General features: G+C 40.1%; 2 protein-coding genes across 11 annotated transcripts in view; one reads left to right on the top strand and one right to left on the bottom strand.

Moving 5' to 3' along the window:
• Positions 1–6,385, top strand: part of MYPN (myopalladin) — a 67,862-nt gene extending 61,477 nt beyond the window's left edge. For all 8 annotated transcript variants that reach the window (XM_081190805.1, XM_081190804.1, XM_081190803.1 and 5 more), the window contains 2 exons: positions 585–5,409; positions 5,664–6,385. In XM_081190805.1, coding sequence (XP_081046931.1) covers positions 585–754 — 170 coding nt within the window. In that variant the 3' untranslated portion in view covers positions 755–5,409; positions 5,664–6,385. The remainder of the gene's footprint in view (positions 1–584; positions 5,410–5,663) is intronic.
• Positions 6,386–8,207: 1,822 nt separating this feature from the next.
• ATOH7 (atonal bHLH transcription factor 7) lies at positions 8,208–16,439 on the bottom strand. 3 transcript variants are annotated; one of them, XM_081190981.1, is made up of 3 exons: positions 16,121–16,439; positions 11,596–11,759; positions 8,208–10,524 (listed from the first exon to the last, which is right to left on the bottom strand). In XM_081190981.1, exon 3 carries the CDS (start codon positions 9,946–9,948, stop codon positions 9,502–9,504), a length of 447 nt encoding a protein of 148 aa, XP_081047107.1. In that variant the 5' UTR covers positions 9,949–10,524; positions 11,596–11,759; positions 16,121–16,439; the 3' UTR covers positions 8,208–9,501. The 3 variants fall into 3 exon arrangements, with proteins under 3 accessions (XP_081047107.1, XP_081047108.1, XP_081047109.1); XM_081190982.1 differs by having other exon boundaries at positions 8,208–10,462; XM_081190983.1 differs by lacking the exon at positions 11,596–11,759.
• Positions 16,440–20,008: the final 3,569 nt, after the last annotated feature.

Genomic DNA, 20,008 nt, shown 5'->3' with positions numbered 1-20,008 from the left:
TGTCCTTTTAATTTAGAGATCTTTTGCTTGGTTGACATAATAAAGGGAGATAAGTTTGCTCAGGGCTATGCTGTTTCAGCTGAACTGAGACTCTTGAGATTCCAGGTATTGTATATGGATGAGCTTTGAACAGAGGGTGACTAGCAAAGACAGCGACTTAGATAACGGGGAAGCAATTTAGAAGCAGATTGGTCCGAGTTGGATACCGAAGAGTCAGGAAGACAGAATACAAACAAATAGAATGTATTTGGTGGGATTAAGGAAGGGAAGGGACTGGCTCTGGGGGGAGTAGAAGGTAAGTTATTGTAAGCTTTCACCACATCCATTTTTGTGCCTCTGCCATGCCCATTTTACCATGCATCCCTTGGCCACAAAAGGCATTAGCCATCCCTGTACTAGGAGTTCTCTAATTTGAGTAGCTTGGGAACAGGTGACAACTGGAAACATCAAGTTCCCACTAGTTCTTAGGTTTCAACTTGTGTGTTTGTAGGGGTAGACATTCAGTGTCTTTATGTATGATTGAAGAGAGAGGTTTGAATTTTGTGTACGGTGTTTATGATTTTTGTTGTTGCTTTTGGCTCCAGCCCAGTGGCATCAACAGATCCCTCAGCCAATAAAGATTCGCCCTGGTGGCACCCGATATGCAAATCTCTCGGGGCAAGGACTCGACATTTTTTCTGCTTTCTCGACTGTTGAGAATCCAGTGCGGTTTTCGTCACCATCCCAGCCTGTGGTAGAGAGTGAAGAACTTTAAAAACCTCCGATTCCAATCTTACCTGCAAAAAAACCACCACCACCCCGTAACTAGAACTGTGAAAAAGAATGGAAGGCACAAGCCAGGAGGCTCAAGGTTTACAAGCAACTTGTATTTGTTGAGTAACTGTAGGGTTGCTGCAATTCCTGTGAGTAACATACTGTATAAGATCTTAGTTCAGCATTGTACTGTGGGGTCACTGTAGCATTGAATGCACTGCGGCAAGTTCAGTGCTCTGTTGTTTTCCCCCTCCCAAGTATTATGAGGGGAGGCAGCTGAGTTTTAAGCTGTTAAGAGAAAAAGCTCTGCCCACTTTTTTCTGCTTGAATTAAAAAACAAACAAACTACTGTACCTTAAATGCATAATGGTAAAGGTTTTGGACGTCCAGCTGAACACGACCAGGAGAAGTATTGACATTGTGAGAATTCTGAAAGAGGGTGAGCTGCATGACTTTGAATATAATACTTAAAGGTGGCTGACAGTCACAAAGCACAAGTCAAATGTCAGCAAAAAAATGGAAATGAATCGTGAAAGATCTGTTCAGGAGGAGTACACAATTACATCAATAAGAGATTGGGTGAATGCAGATAGGCGTAGCATTTCAAAAAGGAACCACTAAATACAGCAGAACACTTTAAAAAATGTTGTGGGCTTATGTTCCATGAATTTATGTACTCATGGTGTATCAAATCCTAATAGGGAAACACCATGCATATAGTTTGGATGTTAACATGTGCAATTAAACAGCTTATATCCTACAAAACACACATTATATAGACACCACAGCTACCATTGCTATGTGCATTTTGAAGTGTGCTTACTAGTTCTTTTCTCATTTTAGGAATTCCCTAGTTTGAAACAAAAATAAATAGCATACAGGTTATTTTTGTTTCATTGTGATGATATGAATTCCTTTCTCAGCCGGAGGTTTGGATGATTGTGTGTGTACAGTGGAAGGATGCCATCCAAATACTTTGCAAATGGACCTATAACTACCCGAAATTTTCAGATGGACATATATGAGTTCCACCTGACCATCCTACTTCCTTCCCCGCCCCTCCACTTTGGACACACACTGATGAGAAAATACTTATACAGGTATTCTGTACTAAACAAACTATGGCCCATTCCAATCAAATAAATTTGTTTCATTTTGGGTACTAGTAGAGCTCCCAGTTTTCAAAGAGGTAATTATGCATCTGATTCTAGGGCAAAACTTTAGCATTTTTGGTAAAATGTCCCACCTGCACCCAGAAAAAACAATTGTTATTTGCATGTGGCAGAATGAACACACACAAAAGCTATTTATGAGAGAGAGGTATTTACTAATACATCTCATTAACCAGTTTAACTGCATTTCTGTTTTATTCAGTATTCTAAACAAAATCTCAATTAAAGCTAGGGATATGTGTTAGCATTTTCTTAATGTTTAAGCTATTTCTCAGGTGTGTGGTTCCAATTTTATTGCTAAGGGATTATTCTGTTGCCATCAGGTCTGCCAAAGACCCCCATAAAGCACAAAAATAAGATTGCTATAAGTATTAATAGTAGAGAATAGCCACTTGGCTGTATAATCTCCCTACACGTTGAACCCTTCCAAGAAATAGAATTAAATTCTAATCCAAACCAAGAGCCTGAAAATTTTCTACTACTGCACCAGTGATAAGCACCCGCACCCACCTACACACATGACCTGAGATCACTAGCTTTTTTCACTGAAGAATCATCAAGCTCATGGAAGTCTGCCAGAGATTCAGTGTTTACAAATATAGACAGGAGAAGGGAGATATGCTAAGACTTTTTAACATGAACAAGTTTTAAAGGATTGATACAAATGAAAGGCAGGTGACTTAGTTTGGTATGATGTTCCTGATGGCTGCTGATAGAGTAAAACAGAATATGAAACTGAATTCCATCATTGCTAGTTAGCTCAAGGTCTGATTCTGATGTCAGTAAGACAGAGTTCAAAAAGAAGGAAATGTCATTTGAGACCATATCCTCTGCTTTCTCATAAACAAGCAGGCCCTACCAATAAGCAAAGTAGGGAACTGCTTCAGGCCACAAATGCTGGGTGCCAGTGGCAGCAGCACTTTAGCTGTTCCTCTTAATGGCTGCTGGTGGTGAGGAGACTTATCTTTGTGAAGGACAGAGCTTTATGGCTTATCTTGGACCTCAGGCAGCACAATGTCCTGGGTTGCCTGGTAATGCTCTCTAAATTAGGCCAGAACCTGGACTATTCTAATGCACTAATATCATGAGATCAAGTGCTTTTAAATGGGTGTGCTACCTTCTACAAAGAGCAGAACTTGGTGGGAGGAACTTGTCCCCAAAATATATTCTAAACTTTGATAAATTAAAATCATACTCAGAATGTGTACATGAAATTAAGGATTACTTTTAACTGTCCACATAGAGAAAGATGGAGTCCATCTTCTTAAGTGTTAAATACAAATAATATCATTGTGTCATTTTTGCTATGAACACTTTTGTAGAGAAAGGTGCAATAAATGGGGGATTGCTGTTTCAAGAACAAAGGAATACTATGATTTATGTTAACAGCAAAGAAGTCTCTTAGGCAGTGCTTTTCTTCTAGGGGGGGGAAAGGGTGCTAGTACTGCGTACCCTTGTATACCCCCCGTTTCCCCTAGGAAAAACACTGCTCTCAGGACACAAAAATGTTACAGCAAATGTCCAAAGTTTGGTTAAAGTTTAGAGGTATTCAGCTACTGTGTTCCATCAGTGCAAAAATTTCTACTTGTGTGGCAGGACTTTCTGCCCTCTCCCTTCCCTTAGATTTAGGAGTTAGACGGGGTTCCATTGTGCAAGCAGAAATCCCTGCACTGATGGAACATTCACTTAACACTATGTTGAATTCCACCCTTTCTATTCATGTGTAAATGCTCCAGACAATAGCTGTGCCCAACCTGAAAAGTCAGGTGCAGCCAACTCCCAATTTACACAGGGGTTACGTTCTATTCTAAGCAGTGCAATTTTTCTAGAAAAAGAGGTGCCAGAACTCACCATTAACGCCTCCCTTGTTCTCTTATAATGGCAATGGTGCCCACCTGAGGTGCTGGAACTGAGTTCCAGCTGAAAATAAACCCTGGTTCTGAGGTACTGCAAGCGTCACTGAAATTGTGTATATTTGAAATACCATTGGAAAAGCCTGCAAACACCATCTAAACCACTGGAAATGCTTGAACAACTCTTTAAAAAACAGCAACACTTACCAGGCACCAAATTCCACCACAATCACTCCTTTCAAACCTCCTTTCTCAAACTCCAACTCTTCACCGGCATCAGCTGTTGGTAGAAGGGCTCCTGGGATTCCTAGGTGCTGTTTTCATGCCTTTTGCCTTTTCTGGGCTCTTTAAGGGCCGTTTTTGCCATTTTAAAGGTCACTTCCAGGTTCAGCACAATGTGTGCATGTATAGTTGTGCAACAGTTCGATGTACATAAACTGGGAGTTGCCTGTATACACCAGTGAATGTTAAAAATTACCTATACATGATTGGCAGCATTCATTGGTTGTGTATATCTGAAAAATGCAAGGCATATAAATATTTCTGGAAATTAAAGACATTACTTAGAATTGTTAGTGTTCATGTGTGAATGTCAACATTCAGTGAATTTTGTTACAACTGATTTAATTATAGTTTATTTCAATGGATTTTAGTCATGACTGACAGTTGTTGACCCCCCACCCAAACCTCCCAGACTAGTAGCCGTGTCAGGTATGTTGCAGCAAAAACAACCAAGGGTCTTGTGGCACCTTAAAGACTAAAGATATATGTATTATGGCATAATCTTCCATTGTCTACAGTCAACCACGGCAGATGCATGAAGCTTTATCTTGAGATATATATACACACATGCACACACACACACACACCTGGGGGGGGGATTGTAAGGAGTGAGGTCAGAGGAAAATGAAATGCATAAAGAACAGAGACGGTGATAATTTACAAAACAGTTGTTGATAAGATAGGCACCCTGGAATTAGGTCAGCTAATTAACACATGAAATGTGATAATAGTAATAAATACCTTTGTCCCATTTCATGTTGCAGTTGATAGCATTGAAGCTGTACTTTAATTTTGATTCAGTGGTTTCACATTGCAGTCTCCCTGTGAAGCTCTTTTCTTAAACAGCCGCCATATTAAGGGCAGTTTTACAATATTTTATACAACAGCTTTTGATTCTGTGATATCAGTTGTGTGGATAACATATGAAAAGATGGTTGCAGTCACTTATATAGCCAAAATGCAGTTCAGATACTCTGCCAGAGTTATCTTCCTCTGCAGTATTGTTTGAGCTCTTTTTTCCCTTCATTTCATTGAACAGAAGCCAAACTGCCTTTGCACTATGAACAGATTATTTTGGCTTATGCAACAAAAGATGTACCTGCAAAAGGACAGAATTTTCATAACAACAAAATAAACATTATCTTTTAAGTACTCACTCAGGACTTGGGTGGTTCAATAAAATTTAACAACCCTACAATGAGCAGGAGGTTTTTAATTGAGCTTTTCAAAATTCATATATTTATAAATGTATTTTGTTCCTTTCTGAGCTTGGCTAAGACAATACAAACTTTGCAAAGCTGAAAAGACATCCCCAGAATCAGCACATAGTGTATGAGAACACTACAGTGGTGCCTCACAAGACGAAAAGAATTCGTTCCGCGAGTCTTTTCGTCTTGCGATGTTTTTCGCCTTGTGAAGCACGGTCCGTCGCAACTGCACCTCTCCAAGCGGCTTTTTAAAAAAGCGCAAGACGTTTTCGTCTTGCGAAGCAAGCCCATAGGGAAATTCGTCTAGCGAAGCAACGCAAAAATGGAAAACCCTTTCGTCTAGCGAGTTTTTCGTCTTGCGAGGCATTCGTCTTGCGGGGCACCACTGTATTAAGCCAGAAAGCTGCTTCCTGTCCTTTGAGACTATTTAAAATATAGCTGCTCAAATCTGTGCGAGTTCCAGCAGAGAGCAGCATCAAAAGCACAACATTGAGGGTGTGCTGCAGAAATGTTAATAATGAAGGCTTTGAAGATTCACCAACTCAAATATTTAGTATTGGGAAACAAACAACCCTGTGTGGTTCTCATATGTAGGCAAAACATGAACATACCTAGCAGCATTGATATCCTCATATTTTAGAATGACTGAAAATACTTTTTTAAAATCATGTCAGCTGACCAATGTCTGCTTCAAAATATGTTGGAAACCTGCTTTGAGTCAGAGAAATGTGATGTGTAATACAAATTATGGATTTTCTTTTTAATAAGCTGCACCAGAAGGATTTAAACACAGTTCTCTAAGAAGTGTTCTCATACCCTCTGTAAACTGTAACTGAGTTAATATGACAAGGAAAATCTAACAAAACTTTATAGCTGTTAAATTAAATACTGCACAAGCCGGTGGCCTTATAGTCTACCAATTTGGAGTTGTTACATTTCCATTAAAATGGGTTTTTATCTTCATAATATGTGAAGGTGCATACCTTCGCTAGGGAAAAAAAGGGGGGAATAAATGTTGCAATTTTAAATAATATTTTAAATGCATATAAAAGGAAATGTCAGAATGTTCAGCAAATGTATTTTCCCTCCTCCATTAAATAAATGCTTCAGAGTTGCACTGTGTGAGTATCTCTTTGACTGGCATGTGACTTGAAATTCCATATGAACAATCCAGGTAAGATTTGACACAAAACATTTTTTCCTCACTGAGCAAGCGAGGTCCATGCAAGAACCAGATGAATATGTTTGGATCAGTACCCAGTTCCATTGCTGTATCAGCAACGACAAGTACTGTAGAGATCAGATGCACATCTGAATGAGAGGCATTCCAGTAGGCTGATTCAGATCCCATTGTTCATCTTGCTGTGTGTCACTCAGAAAAAGGGGGTTGTACTGTACTGAATGCCAGAAAAAGGGCACTTGAGCATCTTTGCCGGCTGCTGAACTTAATCAGTTAATGCCCAATGTGTTTCTTCCCCTCCCCCTCCATAATATACAATATACAAGTTGCTAAAGAGCAGCAAAACATATCAGGATTTATATTTTAAATTACCACTGCACCTTGGCTTTGCCCACTGCATTCATATAGTAACAAAATCTGCATCAATGCTTTTCTGTAAAATCCTGGTGCCAGTAAGCAAATATTAGCTACGCTTTTAGCAGCAGCATCCAGGTCTTGTGAACAACAGCGATTAAACGATCTTTTAAATAGCTACAAGTCTTCACATGGGGAAAGATTAAAGTTTTGGGATTCCTCCCCCACTCATAGTGCTGAAGGCATGTCACCCATGGTGTGCATTTCTCCCACTCATTAGAAGAATCTCTTGTAAATACATATTGGGTGTTTTTGCAAGTGCTTAATGGACAGACCAAAGTCCTGGGAAAGGCTATAGAGGGGGTGTTTTCTGGCCACCCATTCTGAGTAATGGATGCCATTATGTGGCTCTGTGCATACCAAACAACATCAACAGGGCACAAGCCGTAGAGGACACAAACTCTTTGCAATTGGTGACAATAATGGAGGAACGTTTTCAACTGGTAGCAGGCAAACCATACTTAAAATGTAATCCCTCGCTAGCCTTTTGAATATTCTTAGAAGTGCTTTCGTATTTCACTAATAAGCTATTCTTTATTGCAGTAGTATGGCCACATTTAGAGAGATTAAAATCTTCTAGTATTTTTGTAGGCAAAGGCAACTGTGTTAAATCTTGAGTTACATTTTATGTTATGTGCTGACATTTGGGCATGATCCAGCCAAAGTAAAACACAATGAAGTTGCACTTAATGCATGGACCTTTTAAACGTCTTCTTGTTAGAAAGATTACTCACTATCATGTTATCAGAAATGATAAAGGCACCCGATTCCTCCCCGCACCAAAGGAGGAAACAGCTTTTTGTGCAGCCTAAAAGGTTGAGGGTTGTAGCCAGCTAAGTTTTACTCAGGGTAGACCCACTGAAATTAATAGACCTAGGGTAGTCATGGCCATTCATTTCAACGTAGAACTAACATTGACCACAACCCTAAATGCCATCAAGGTCTATGCCACTTTCCAGATCAAATCAGCAGACTCCTATTGGCTGCATATAGGCTGTGTGCACGCCTGTTTGCTCTGCATTCAGAGAACTCCCACTGCTTTGGGAAGCCTTAGTCCCAATCTATCCTGCCTTTTCTTATGAAATACTGTGTTTCATACTGTGTTCAGCTTCAATCTGAACTGAGAAAAAGAACAGTTCATCCGTGTTTTAAGCTGGTGATAATTCACAGCCTTAGAATAATAATATATTTAAAAACTCAGTAAAATCACCACAGATCTCCAAGCCTAATGTGTGATTAATTTTGCCCCACGGTGTCAGATGGGGAGCAACCCACTGAATCTCCCACAAAAAACTTCTACATAAATACTGCTCAGCGATCCCTCTTGTTGTTCTGGCTTCTGAGATTCAGAATATTTTTTCCCAAAAAATTAGGTGCGTCTTATGGTCTGGTGCGTCTTATAGAGGGGAAAATATGGTATATTTTCCTGTTGTGAACTTGATGGAAAGCAGATATCTGCCCCAAAGGTCTTGATACCCCGCTTTCTCCACACCACTTGATAAACCCCCTGCTTCCGTTACTTCAATATGTTCAGCCTACTGCTAACACCATAAATGACTGGACGATATTTCCAAAAAAATTCAGAATATTGGTCATGATATATAATATTGGCATATCACATCCCACTGACAAGCACTGATGGAAAGAATTTCCCTGCTGGCTCAACGCTAAAGTACAAGGTAAGGCACAAGGCTGTTCATTCTGAGTGTGTGAAAGAGAAAGGCAAAGAAAGATAGATTTTCCACAGGCTCGCTCTTTTGCTGCTTGCTCAATTTAAACTCAATACATGCCTGGCTATACAGCATATTAGAAAATGAAACCAGTTCAAAGTTTGTTTATAATGAGATGTGTTGATGTGTCCCCTGATCCTAAGGCATGAGAAATAAAACCAGCCTTGTATTGAACATTTGCTGTTGTTACATTAACTATCCAAATTCCAAAAGTAATTTCCACAGTAGCACCTTTACTGGGTACATATAACTCCCACTGTAGGAACCTACTTCTTTTAAAATGTAATAACATTTTGTACGAGAGAAAACCATGTTTATTTGTAGTTTAGTTTACAAAATTTTCTATGGCTTCAAGGAAACAGAACAATGTAAAAAAATACAGAATCAGCATAACCTACCAATTCTAAAGTCTCTATTTTCATGCAATTATTTTATCATAATGCCATTATCACATGAACTAATCTGATTTTACAGTAAGCACAGAGGAACATCTAAGCATTCCATAAACACTATTTGAAACTAGCTCTATTTCGAGCATACGCCAGAGACGTGGTAAGTTGTAGATGAGTTAAACCTACACAATTTGGTCTCAAAGAACCTGTTATGGCAAACTTACAAAGTTTAAGTTGCTTCTCTGAGGACTAAACAGTATAATTTCTGTTTTCTATTTTAAGATACACAATTAAATCAGGAAACAAAAATGCATCCTCAAAGTAGGAATTAATGAAGCATCGGAAAATGTTCCAAATCAATTTGTTCCAGGGAGCTCAGTGCGTTGCAGGCAAAGAACAAGGCTACAACAACCAAAGATTACCTTATGCAGCTGTTTTAAGTTCCTGTTCTCAAATACTTCTACACAAAAGACCAAGCGGGCCTTTGCAAGTCCACAGTGATTTCTTAATTGCCCATTTAGTAGTGGTCTGGCTGGAAACTGAAAAGTCTCTGCGCATAAGGGTCTGTTTCAGCTGCCACCTTCTGCCCTGTGTAAGCGTGGCAACTCTCCTGGTGGAAGTGCTCACAGTGAAAGTTAATCCAGCCTTTCTCTGCACTGTATCTCTCGGCTTCAGCGAGGATCCTCGTCAGGGCCATAATGTAACTCAGGGCCATCTGAAGCGTCTCGTATTTGGACAGCTTTTTGTCTTGCCCCCACTGGGGGACCACTTTGCGTAGGCGGTCGAAGGCAGTGTTGAGCCCTTGCATTCTTCTCCTTTCCCTGGCGTTGGCAGCCAGCCTGCGCTTGGCAGTGCTCTCCACACGCTCAGAGCCACACTTTGCTGCACAGACTGTTCCGTTTCGGCACTGGAGGTCCGTTTCCAAGCTAGCATCCATGCTGCTATTCAGTTTGCAGGGTTTCATGTGGGATGCTTTTGCAAATAAACAGATTAATGAACCTCAGCCAGTGAATGCGTTGGTAGACAGAAAGCTTTTGCTACGATTCTCCTTTTTCGTTCTTGTTTTAAAAGGAAAAAGAAAAAACCCAGCTTCACCTGGAGTTCAAGAAGATGGACTTTTTTGGAAAAGCAACATCTCCCCACACTTGCAAAACAATACTGAGGCTTAAAATTGTTCCTTCACCCCTCAGATTAAAGACTGAAATCAGGAGTGCACATGGCAATTAATTGGATGTTTTTATTTGTCTTCATTTCATTCTGTTTGGTAATGACGGGGGAACAAATGGCATCACTGCTCTCAAAAGTTCAGGTTTCAAATGGACCAAAAAAAGAAGGAGAAGTCCTTTTAATCCAAAAAAAGTTTCAATGGACAAGAAAAATGAATAAAAATCTATTCCAATTGATTGTACAGTAACAGTGGGCAGAGAGGAATAAAGCCTTCCTGATTCTTCTTCAAGTGATGCTGTCTTACGCGGATGCTAAGACAGAGAGAGAGAAACCCTCTTGCTACTTCCTCGGTTGCTAGTGTTGGTCAGTGAGCCTAAATTACAAGCAAGGGAAGTCTTTATAGAGGCACTGGCAAAAGCTGAACAGGTGGCAGCAGGTGGGTGGGCGGCCCTGTATTTCCATCCCAGCACCTTCCCACCCTGGGAACGACACAAAAAAACCTCCTCCAACAAAATCCTGACATTGCAGGCTTCATCTGTTGAAAAGTCTCCCAAAGCCATGTCTGTCCAGCACTAACAACTTGCCATCTGGACTAGTGTCTGGCTGGCCCCACAAGAATCACGACAGCTAAGCAAAAGGTCTTTTCAATGAATAACCTTCTGCAGCTCAGCAAAAACCTTTCCTGACACATCACAGCATTGAGTCTGAATTTGCTTGAAAGTGCTTGGTTGGGAGAAGAAGCTGCTGCTAATAAGGATATCTAAGCCCAAGAGGAAGAGAATTTGCAAACAGTTTTAAAGGAACACACAAGCCTAACTGCAAAGTGAAGCATGTTGGGCATATGGCAGAGTTAGGGATTTTCCCAACTGCCACAGTGAGAAGTGTAATATTTCATAAAGCACCAATGAACCTCAGTGTGTGTGTGTGTGTGTGTGTGTGTGTGTGTATAGTTGCTTATATATATTTGAACCAAACTTTAAATATTTATAATATTCAAATTATTTAAAAAATGGATTTAGAAATCCACCTTACAGTTGCCTCAGGATGCATACTACAGACTTCATATAAATATACATTCTTGACCTCCAGCAAAAATATATAGAAACACCCTCTTCACATCTATTTCAAACAGCCAGATCAACATCAAGCAAAGTATTGATTAGTGCCTTGTAAGCCTGCTTAATACATAATAAAGAAGTCTGTCAAACAAAAGACTAATGACAAGAAATACTGACAATGAAATTATTTAATTATGCTACGTTCACTTTTAGGCTACTTATTATACGTATAGAGGTTGAAGAATATTTTTGTAGCTTATTTTAGTTTTATTGTGAGGATGTTTCCTCCCCACGCCTTTCAAATATTTTCTCGTCCAAACGTGCTGTGTGTTACAAAGCAAAGCAACAATGTTTTATATATATTTTCAGACTAATTAAATTGTTACCGAGTATTAATGGACGAGTCATCTTTTCATTCAGACTTGTAACATGGCATTTTGATCTAAAACTGTAGACCAATTGTTCCCACTATGACTCCAAAACATCATGTGGTTGCAAACAGTTGATTAATCCTTCACAGAGGCAATGACAATGAATGAAGTTGAATAATCTGAAAACAATAGGATGCAATTGAGCATTAGTGGACTCCAGCATGACAGATGTTGAACCTAGTCTGTTAGGCACCGTCACTCTGCTCCTAATATTCTGCATCCTAAATGGTGTAGTTAATATGGGCACCCGGGCACCCCCATTATTTCATTAGCAAAATGTCTGGTACATTTTCAATTTTTAAAGAACTGTATTATGTTCTCGTTCCAGCCAGATCATTACTTGTTCTTTCAACTGTGCACTGATTGTTTTCCCCTCCATCATTTGCTTTCCTAACAACCATTTGTGATTTAGATATAAACAGATGGAAAATATAATTTAAGATTGTCATGAAGCTGTTTATTTCCACCCTGGAGCATCAGATCTGTACTTAAATTCCAGCAAACATTCTAACTGGATATATGCACAAAATTTTCACAAATAGTTATAGCTGCACAAAGGTTTGTAAACTGAGCAATCACATTATTACCACATTTGGAACTGAAACTTAAACATGGCCCCTTTCTTATGGCTAATCAAACTGCAATTGAGTCTCATTTACAACCCTGTGGTTTGCTTTATTTGGCTCATCTTTCAAAATCATTTATTTATTCACTGTGGTTTTTGTAAAAGCACATGCCAGGCTATTAGATCAAATCAGTGCTTATTGGAAACAAGAACCACTACTCAAAAATAGGCCGCAAGTCTGTTAATAGCTGCTTGCTTGCTAGTACTTTATCTAGGATCATAATGGTATATGACACTTCATAAACAAAGTTAAGCAAAGAAAGAAAGATAGGTCCTTGTCCCAAGAGTTTGGAGTCAAAATTTCAACAGTGGGGTAAACAACAGAGAGAGCAGGGGTAGGGATTGCGAAATGAAAGTTTAACAGGGGGTGGATATAAGCAAATATAGTTTCATCTTACGATTCAGCTACACAGCTGCAAATAAATCATTTTAAATGTGTTGTAAAGTGCAATATACAAATGTAACACTAGATGGCAACAGTGAACTATGCAAAATTCAATGTATTTTTAAAAACATTTTTTTAAAAAGCATTTTCACAGCATTTTTTATATGTGTGTAGATACCACTTTCCTTAGGAACATAGGAAGCTACTTTATACTGAGTCAGTTGCTTCTGGATCCCCTCTGGGATTACGGGCCCTGAAACCTAAGCTTCATTAGGTCCATAGTAGAGCTGCCCTTTGGCCTTCCACTCGTTGGACTCCATCTCCCCTCAGACCAAACTAAGCATGGCCAATGACCAGGGATGGTGGGAGTTGTATTCTAGCAACATCTAGAGGGACACAGGTTCCCCCCACTTGCCTTATATCCAAGATCCAATTTATTATAATAAAACCAGTTCTATGTGCCCAATTAGCAAGGTATAGGGAAGGAGTAGTCTTTTGCGCCAGCCTGTTTCCTAGCTTGGCTGTTTGGACAAGAAACAGGGAAGGCACCAAAGATATGCCAGATGTATTACAACCAACTTAACCCAAAGTCTATATAAGTAATAATAATTAATGCAGACTGGCATCCTAAATAGGAATTCCTCTAAGATTTCCATTTACCAAGTGGTAATTCAACAGGATGGGCATGAAATCACATTTTAGCAGGCCAGGTATCTGTAACATCTGCTTTGGAATTGTTTTTAGACTTTTTTTAAGATTTGTAAATTGTTTTATCATTTGTGCATTTTCTGTCCTGGCAGAGGTGGTTTTAGAGTCACGCGACCGGTTTGGCCGCACTGGGCACCACAAGAATGCTGTAGAACGGAGTGAGAGAGTCAGGGGGTGCTGAAATTTAAGAGCCCAAAATCCGCCACTGCTCTTGGACTCCTGTGGGAGCAACGGTGGGATATAAATTTATTTAAATGAATAAATAAATCCTGCTATATGGCACGGAGAATTTGACCCTCCACATTCTTAATTGTTGTTGTTTAATTGTGTGCAGTAGTAGCATGTACCACTTCAGTAGGATGTTATAGACTAGCTTATCGAGTGACTGGATGCTCTCCGTGGTAAATTACTGCTTGGTCAATGGTGTTCTGTATTCACGTAGCTAAGCTTCAGCATCATTAGGCCAGCGGTATCCAATGTGGTGCCCGCCATATGTTGTTGGACTACAACTCCCATCAGCCCCAGCCAGCGTAGCCAATGACCAAGGATGATGGGAATTGTTTTGGAAGGCACCACATTGGCTCACCTTCTCATAAGCAATGTCATAATCCATTGCTTGGTCTGTCAACCGTTCAACTGTCAGAGATGCATTACCGTAACTGTATTGCGATGGTGAATGACAGAGGCCTATTATTTTTTAATTCAGGGTTATTTTCTTGTGCAAATGGGCATAAAATTACAACCTAGAGTTTCTCATTGATTTCCAATTGGCACAGTACGCCAGATGCTGTTTGGTCTAAGTGCTGCTTTGACCTCCACTAGTGATGTGGACTGCCTTTCTGCTTTCTTGCATAGCCTTTTCTCAGCAGGGAGGCTGCCACCTTTTACTAAAGGCTTATAGGTTATCCATATGTTCTAGTAGAGTAGCAGGCCTGACTGGAATTAAGTTAGAAGTGGCGTCCAGTGTTATGGATGGAACTGGCCCAGAAGAGATTATAAATGCCCCTGACCTAATTAAATATTTTGCTCCCTGCTGATAAACAAAAGAAAATGAAGGTGAAAAATAATGACGAAACATGCAATTTCTCTAGGATCTTTAAGTAGCTAAACAATGGCAGCTCTAGGGTCAGTAATGCATGCTTTAAAAGTCTCTAATGGGGCAAACCAGTGGCACAAATGAGACCTGATTATTTTGTTATGTTGTTAGTTCACAATCAACATTCAGAGCAATTCGCAACTGAGAGAGATTCAAGCTATCATTACAAAACTTAAAAATTCCCCTGCCCCAATGCCCAAATATTCTGAGCTAATTTCTAACCTAAGTTTGGCTACATAATTGTCGGCACTCACTGCCTGAGTTTGCCATTAGAATGAGTTGATGAGTGATGATACTGTCTAGCTGAGTTCCACATACTCCAGAACCAATTGCCCATTGCACAGTCCTGAGCTTTTGGTAAGAGTTAAAAACAAGCTCAAAATCAAAATCCCTAATTAATTAGACTTCTAGTCAGCAAACATATGAAGATTGCAGTATCCTGGAACAGAATGTTCAATGCTTTCTGAAGTATCGCTTGGTTTAAGATTGATGAAGGGCTGCTGAGGTCAGGTTTGTAAATATAAAACCATCTGCAAACTCTCCTGGGCTGGGACCTGCAGCAGAGTAATTTTAAAAGAGCAGGTGCTCATTCTGAATGTGGTTTTTTTTCTGCTGAAATTGTTACTTTATCAAGGCTGTTTCTAGCTAATTATCAAAGGTATCTTGTGGGTGCTTATCAGTGAGGATTTTAATTATGTCATTTTGTTTTTAAAATGCTAAGTATGTAGAGTCTCTTAAATGGTTTTTTTTTTTAAAAAAAAAGTATAGATACTTCAGCAGGAGACGTAACACAGCTCAAACAGACCCAAAGTAGACATTACACTTAAATGCAGTCAAGAAGAGTGTGTGTGTGTGTGTGTGTGTGTGTGTGTGTGTTTGCAAGAGGGATTCAAGCACATACCAGAATTTTTGGTTTGTGTGGTTAGAGTGGATTAAAGTTCTCTGCTGTCCTAGTGTGACAAAGCTACTTTTTGCAGTTTGGAAAGTGACAGGAAAATCGTTTTTATATTTTAACTATATGTTGTCCAGAGGCTGCAATATTAGACCAATAAAGCATCAAGGCCTTTCTTAAATAGCTGTCTATGCATGCAAACAACTTTACTTCCTCATTACCTAGTGAGGGAACAATACTAACCACTCAACCTCCACTTATCCCAAAGTGGATTTCTCCCAAAGTAAATTTCCTTCACAGCAAATTGGTCTACAATGAAATTGTTTAACTTTAATATAAATAAATAAAATAAAATAAAGATGGATAAGGTGACACATTTAGAAATTAATGATGGTATAAAGCATCAGGGTACTCTAGGATTCCTCATAAACTTATCAAAGCAGAGGTCCCCAATGTAGGGTCGCCATATTTCAAACAGTGAAAATCCAGACAGAAAAAGTTATTGAGCTTTTTTGGCCAACCCTAAGATCGGTAATGGTTTACATATCACATTAAATTACTTGTCTGCTGTCAAAACCTGAGTATGTGGTTTGTCTCTAAACGAACCATGTACAGTAGCTAAGGTCTGTTGCTGGTTTACCACTTGTGATTTGGAAAACACAGCAAGCCAAGGCTTCAAGTTTCTTTTTCCAGGAACAGCATGGACAAAGTGGTGACTTCAAAACAGTGTGCGCTAGCTTGCTACTTGTTTGTGCCCAGCCACAGTTAAAACACTGTAGTTGGTGATGTGTGAACACAGTCTATGCATCTGTGTTGCCTGCCCCTATTCCATCAGAGTTTGCCCCAACAAAATGCATTGTTCTTTAACATTCTCATAGCAACAACTGGCTCTTTTTCAAAACTAGGTTCTGGGTGTGTATTTTATACTGCCTGTGGACACTTTTATATACTTCCAATTAGGCAAATAAACCAGAACTAGCTTATATTAATTAAACATATTCCTTTTTCCTTTACCAAAGTTTGCAAGGGTAGTGGTTCTACATCACTGCTTTCATGCTTGTATTTATTTTTTTAAAGTCCTTGGTGATTGGTCCATAGAGCATCTGCTGTGGCAAAATGATTTCATATTTCATTTTATTGACTTCTCTAACATCAAAATGCAACAGCAACCATTTTGCTTCCTTTCTAGCCTTTTTTTTGGGGGGGGGGCCTATTTTGGTGTCACCTTTAATTTTCATTTCTTTCTTTTCCCCTGGGAAAATTGTCTTTCTAGCATAAGTTTCCCTGTCACTAGATGGTGAGACAAAGAAATCAGTTCGTTTCTCAACAGTATTTGCCTCAGCTGTCACTAAGCGTCCCTCCTTTTTCTCCGCTACCTCACCCCCTCCCTCCTTTCTGGATGATCAGTCTAGCAATGACCTCTTGCTGTGTAGAGATCAGTAGTTGTTTCTTCTTGGTTTTTATTTCCAACACTGACAATCACTATTACTAATTTACTTACCTTTGGTTGATTTCCCTCTTGACTTTCCTCAAGTCCCTTACACTTTCCTCAAGTAGACTGATTATGTAAACAGCTTCATATGGAAAATGTTGGCTTTTTCCTGATTTTGTTTTACATTCTTCCCCAGTGTTCATTTCACTTTTCCGTATCACATTATACTTCGTTAGCCAAAGATGGGCCGCTTAATTCTTTGCCTTCTCATCAATCTTCCTTTGCAGATGCCCTTCAAACCATTTTTGCCTGCTTTTTAGCCAACGATACTTTTAAGCAAATAGTAACTCTGGGGTTATCTGGAAGAGATAACTGGCAGGTGTGGGAAAGGTTAAGAACTCCCTCCTGGCTGTCAATTCTCCCCTATAAATCCCCCCCAAATCGACACATTTTTGTTGCCCAGGCCAATTTGGGCTTGGGAACATGTTTCCTGAGGTATAATGTCTAGTCTTACCCTTAAGGCTGTTTGTTTTACTTCTCCATTAGCATTATATTTACTGCTTCTTATCAGGTATTTTGTTATTTCATTCTGTTCTGAGCTGTACATTACAACAATCGCAGGCGGTAAAGTAACTGTGTTGCATGCTCACAATCACAAACTGTAAATCCCCTCTCCACCCTACCAGTATTCTATTACCTTTATGTAAACTGCACCCAAACACAGAAAATTTCTCAAAACCAATGACTGAGGCAGGCATGGCCACAAAGGAAATAAGATGACCGCTTAAACTCTAAGCTCTGCTCCAAGACCCAGAAAAACAGCTTGGAGGAAAAGCCTTTGCTGTCTAACCCCCCCCCAAAAAAAAAAAAAATCTTGAAGAATGAGAGAATGGGTTCAGAAAAGCTGAAAACAAAAGGCCTCACTCCATTCTGCCTACCTCAAGACAGAAGACTCATGTCTCAACAAGGACACTAATGAAGGCCGCAATCAAGATGGCATCACCCTCAATAAAGGCCTCTTCCTCACTGGAGAAAGAAATTTGGTATATCTTAAGAGAATTGGCAGCACAAAAACCAGCTATGAATGAGCTTCTTTAAAATACTCAGAAAGCACTAATGCTTCCAATGGAAATGAAACTGACAGAACAGAAACTACAGCAACAGAAAAATTAAGCCAAATCCAGTACAAAAGATCAAAGAATTACAAAAAGAAAATGTATTCGCAACAAGCTTGAAGATGCAGAAAATCAAAATAGGAAAATTAGTTTGCGTTTATGTTGTTTTAAAGAGGGAGTGGAAGAGAGTGATCCTGCACAATTTATTGTCTCAGGGTTTAAATCACTGCTTCCAGACCTCATAATCTCCGCTAATGGTTTTGAATGGGCACACAGAGCACCTGGACCCAAACTGAGGGAGAAGCTTCCCTGCCCTGTGTGACATGGTTGTCTACTTTGCCTACTACAGAAAGGAGCAAGTGTGGAACAAACTGAGGAACCTCATATCCATAACTTATAAAAACAGCCCAGTTATGGTGATGCAGGATCTGGCTTATGAAACACGGGCGGGGGCGGGGAATAAATCTATGTTCTTGTATGATTAAACTGCAAGAAGCTGGGATTAAATATCATTGGAGCTTCCCATTCTGTCTTATTGTCATGAGAGGATTGACGCAGCTCACAGCAACAAATAGACTGGGGGAAACCAGATTGTCCTGAAGTTGAGCCCTTGGCCTACCTGGTAGCAAGTCCAAAGTCGGGGGGGGGGGTGTCAGACCACACAAGCGAAGTCCAAAGTTCAGGAAACACAGTCCAGGGTCAATCCAGGTAGCAAAGTCTGAAGTCCCAGTCAGGATACAGTCCAGAGACAATCCTAAAGCATAGTCCCAAAGTGGTCCAGGAGCATCCAAACCAAGGGCAGTTGAGCAGACACCTCACCTCAGTTCTGCTTCCCTTTTACACTATGCCTGCTGATTGCAGCATCTGGGCTTGATGAGGCAGGTGACTCTCATCTGTTCTAGTGAGCCCCACTTGGCCAGCTAGAGAGCTGGGCTATGGGCCCTTGCCTGCCTCAGCCTCCTAGAGTGCCACTCTCACTGCTCCTTACACCTCACAGCCCATGTACATGGGCCCCTCTGGCTCTGGTGATGGGTCCTCCATCACCTCGCCATGCTCCATTCCCTTGTGAGTACGTCCTTCTCCATCCTCTGCTTGCCCTGGTGTGTCCCAGTCCCAGCTACACCCCTCGCCAGGATCCTCACCCTCCTCCTCGTTGTCCTGCCAGTTCATGACACAGATCTGCACAACACTGGTGGTATTGACTTACCTCTAGAATGGTAGCAAGGAGAGGCAATGGAAGAACAACACACTGAACTTTCCAATGGGAGGATGCAAAAAGAAGCAAAAGATCCCACAAACACCTCACACATAACCAGGTATTTTATTTTTGCTGATGGAAAAAACTGTAATGTATTAAAACAGATCTTGGCAACTAATTAGTATGGTCGGGTCAACACAGTAATATTTCATGGGGAATGAAGTTTCACTGCTCAGAAAACGAGGTCTTCTATTCTTGCCACTCTCAGCAGCCAAGACCTCGTTCTGCACACGGTTGCATGTTTAATTAGCAGTCCTTCTGTAAGTGTCTGCAATTAGCACCACGATGATTAATAAAATAACCTCTTTAAAGCTCCATTTAGCCAGGAGAAATGCAAAATCAGGGATAATTAATTCATCATTAATAAATCATGACTGATTAACTAATCTGTTGATTACAAACACATTTAGAGCTCAGACTCCCACCTGAGCTCTCTGCTTCTCTTTTTTTGTTGTTGTCTGCACTACACAGAAATGAACACAAAGGAAAAAATAAACTGTACCAAAAAGCCCAACACAATGAATAAAGAAATCTGCGTTAAGCAGCAACTATATTGGTCTAGTCAGGAAGATTTAGATAGGCCGTGCTTTAAAAAAGTTATTAGACTCGGCTGATTATTTTATTCCCCCAGGAAAGAAAACTGCATTGTCTATTTGTTAAATCTGGACAGGTGAACAGTAATTGCCTCCTTAGTGCAGCTACAGGAGTCATACAAGCATTTCATATAGGTAAATTATTGTCTGTGTGGTGCTCCTGGATAGGCCAGTTGGTGTGAAGCATTCAGCCCCAAACAGTAAGACTTTACTACCCCTGTTCAACTATCCAAGACTTGGACTAGCAGTGCAGTATGGACTAGA

This window comes from Podarcis bocagei (genome assembly GCF_964188305.1).
Source record: "Podarcis bocagei genome assembly, chromosome: 4".
NCBI classification, from domain to species: domain Eukaryota; kingdom Metazoa; phylum Chordata; class Lepidosauria; order Squamata; family Lacertidae; genus Podarcis; species Podarcis bocagei.
Note: the sequence above shows the minus strand (reverse complement) of the source record. Positions and strands in the feature narration are given on the sequence as shown.

Coding starts and splice junctions, on each gene's coding strand:
- ATOH7 (XM_081190981.1), bottom strand. CDS start 9,948: ATGAAACCCTGCAAACTGAATAGCAGCATGGATGCTAGCTTGGAAACG.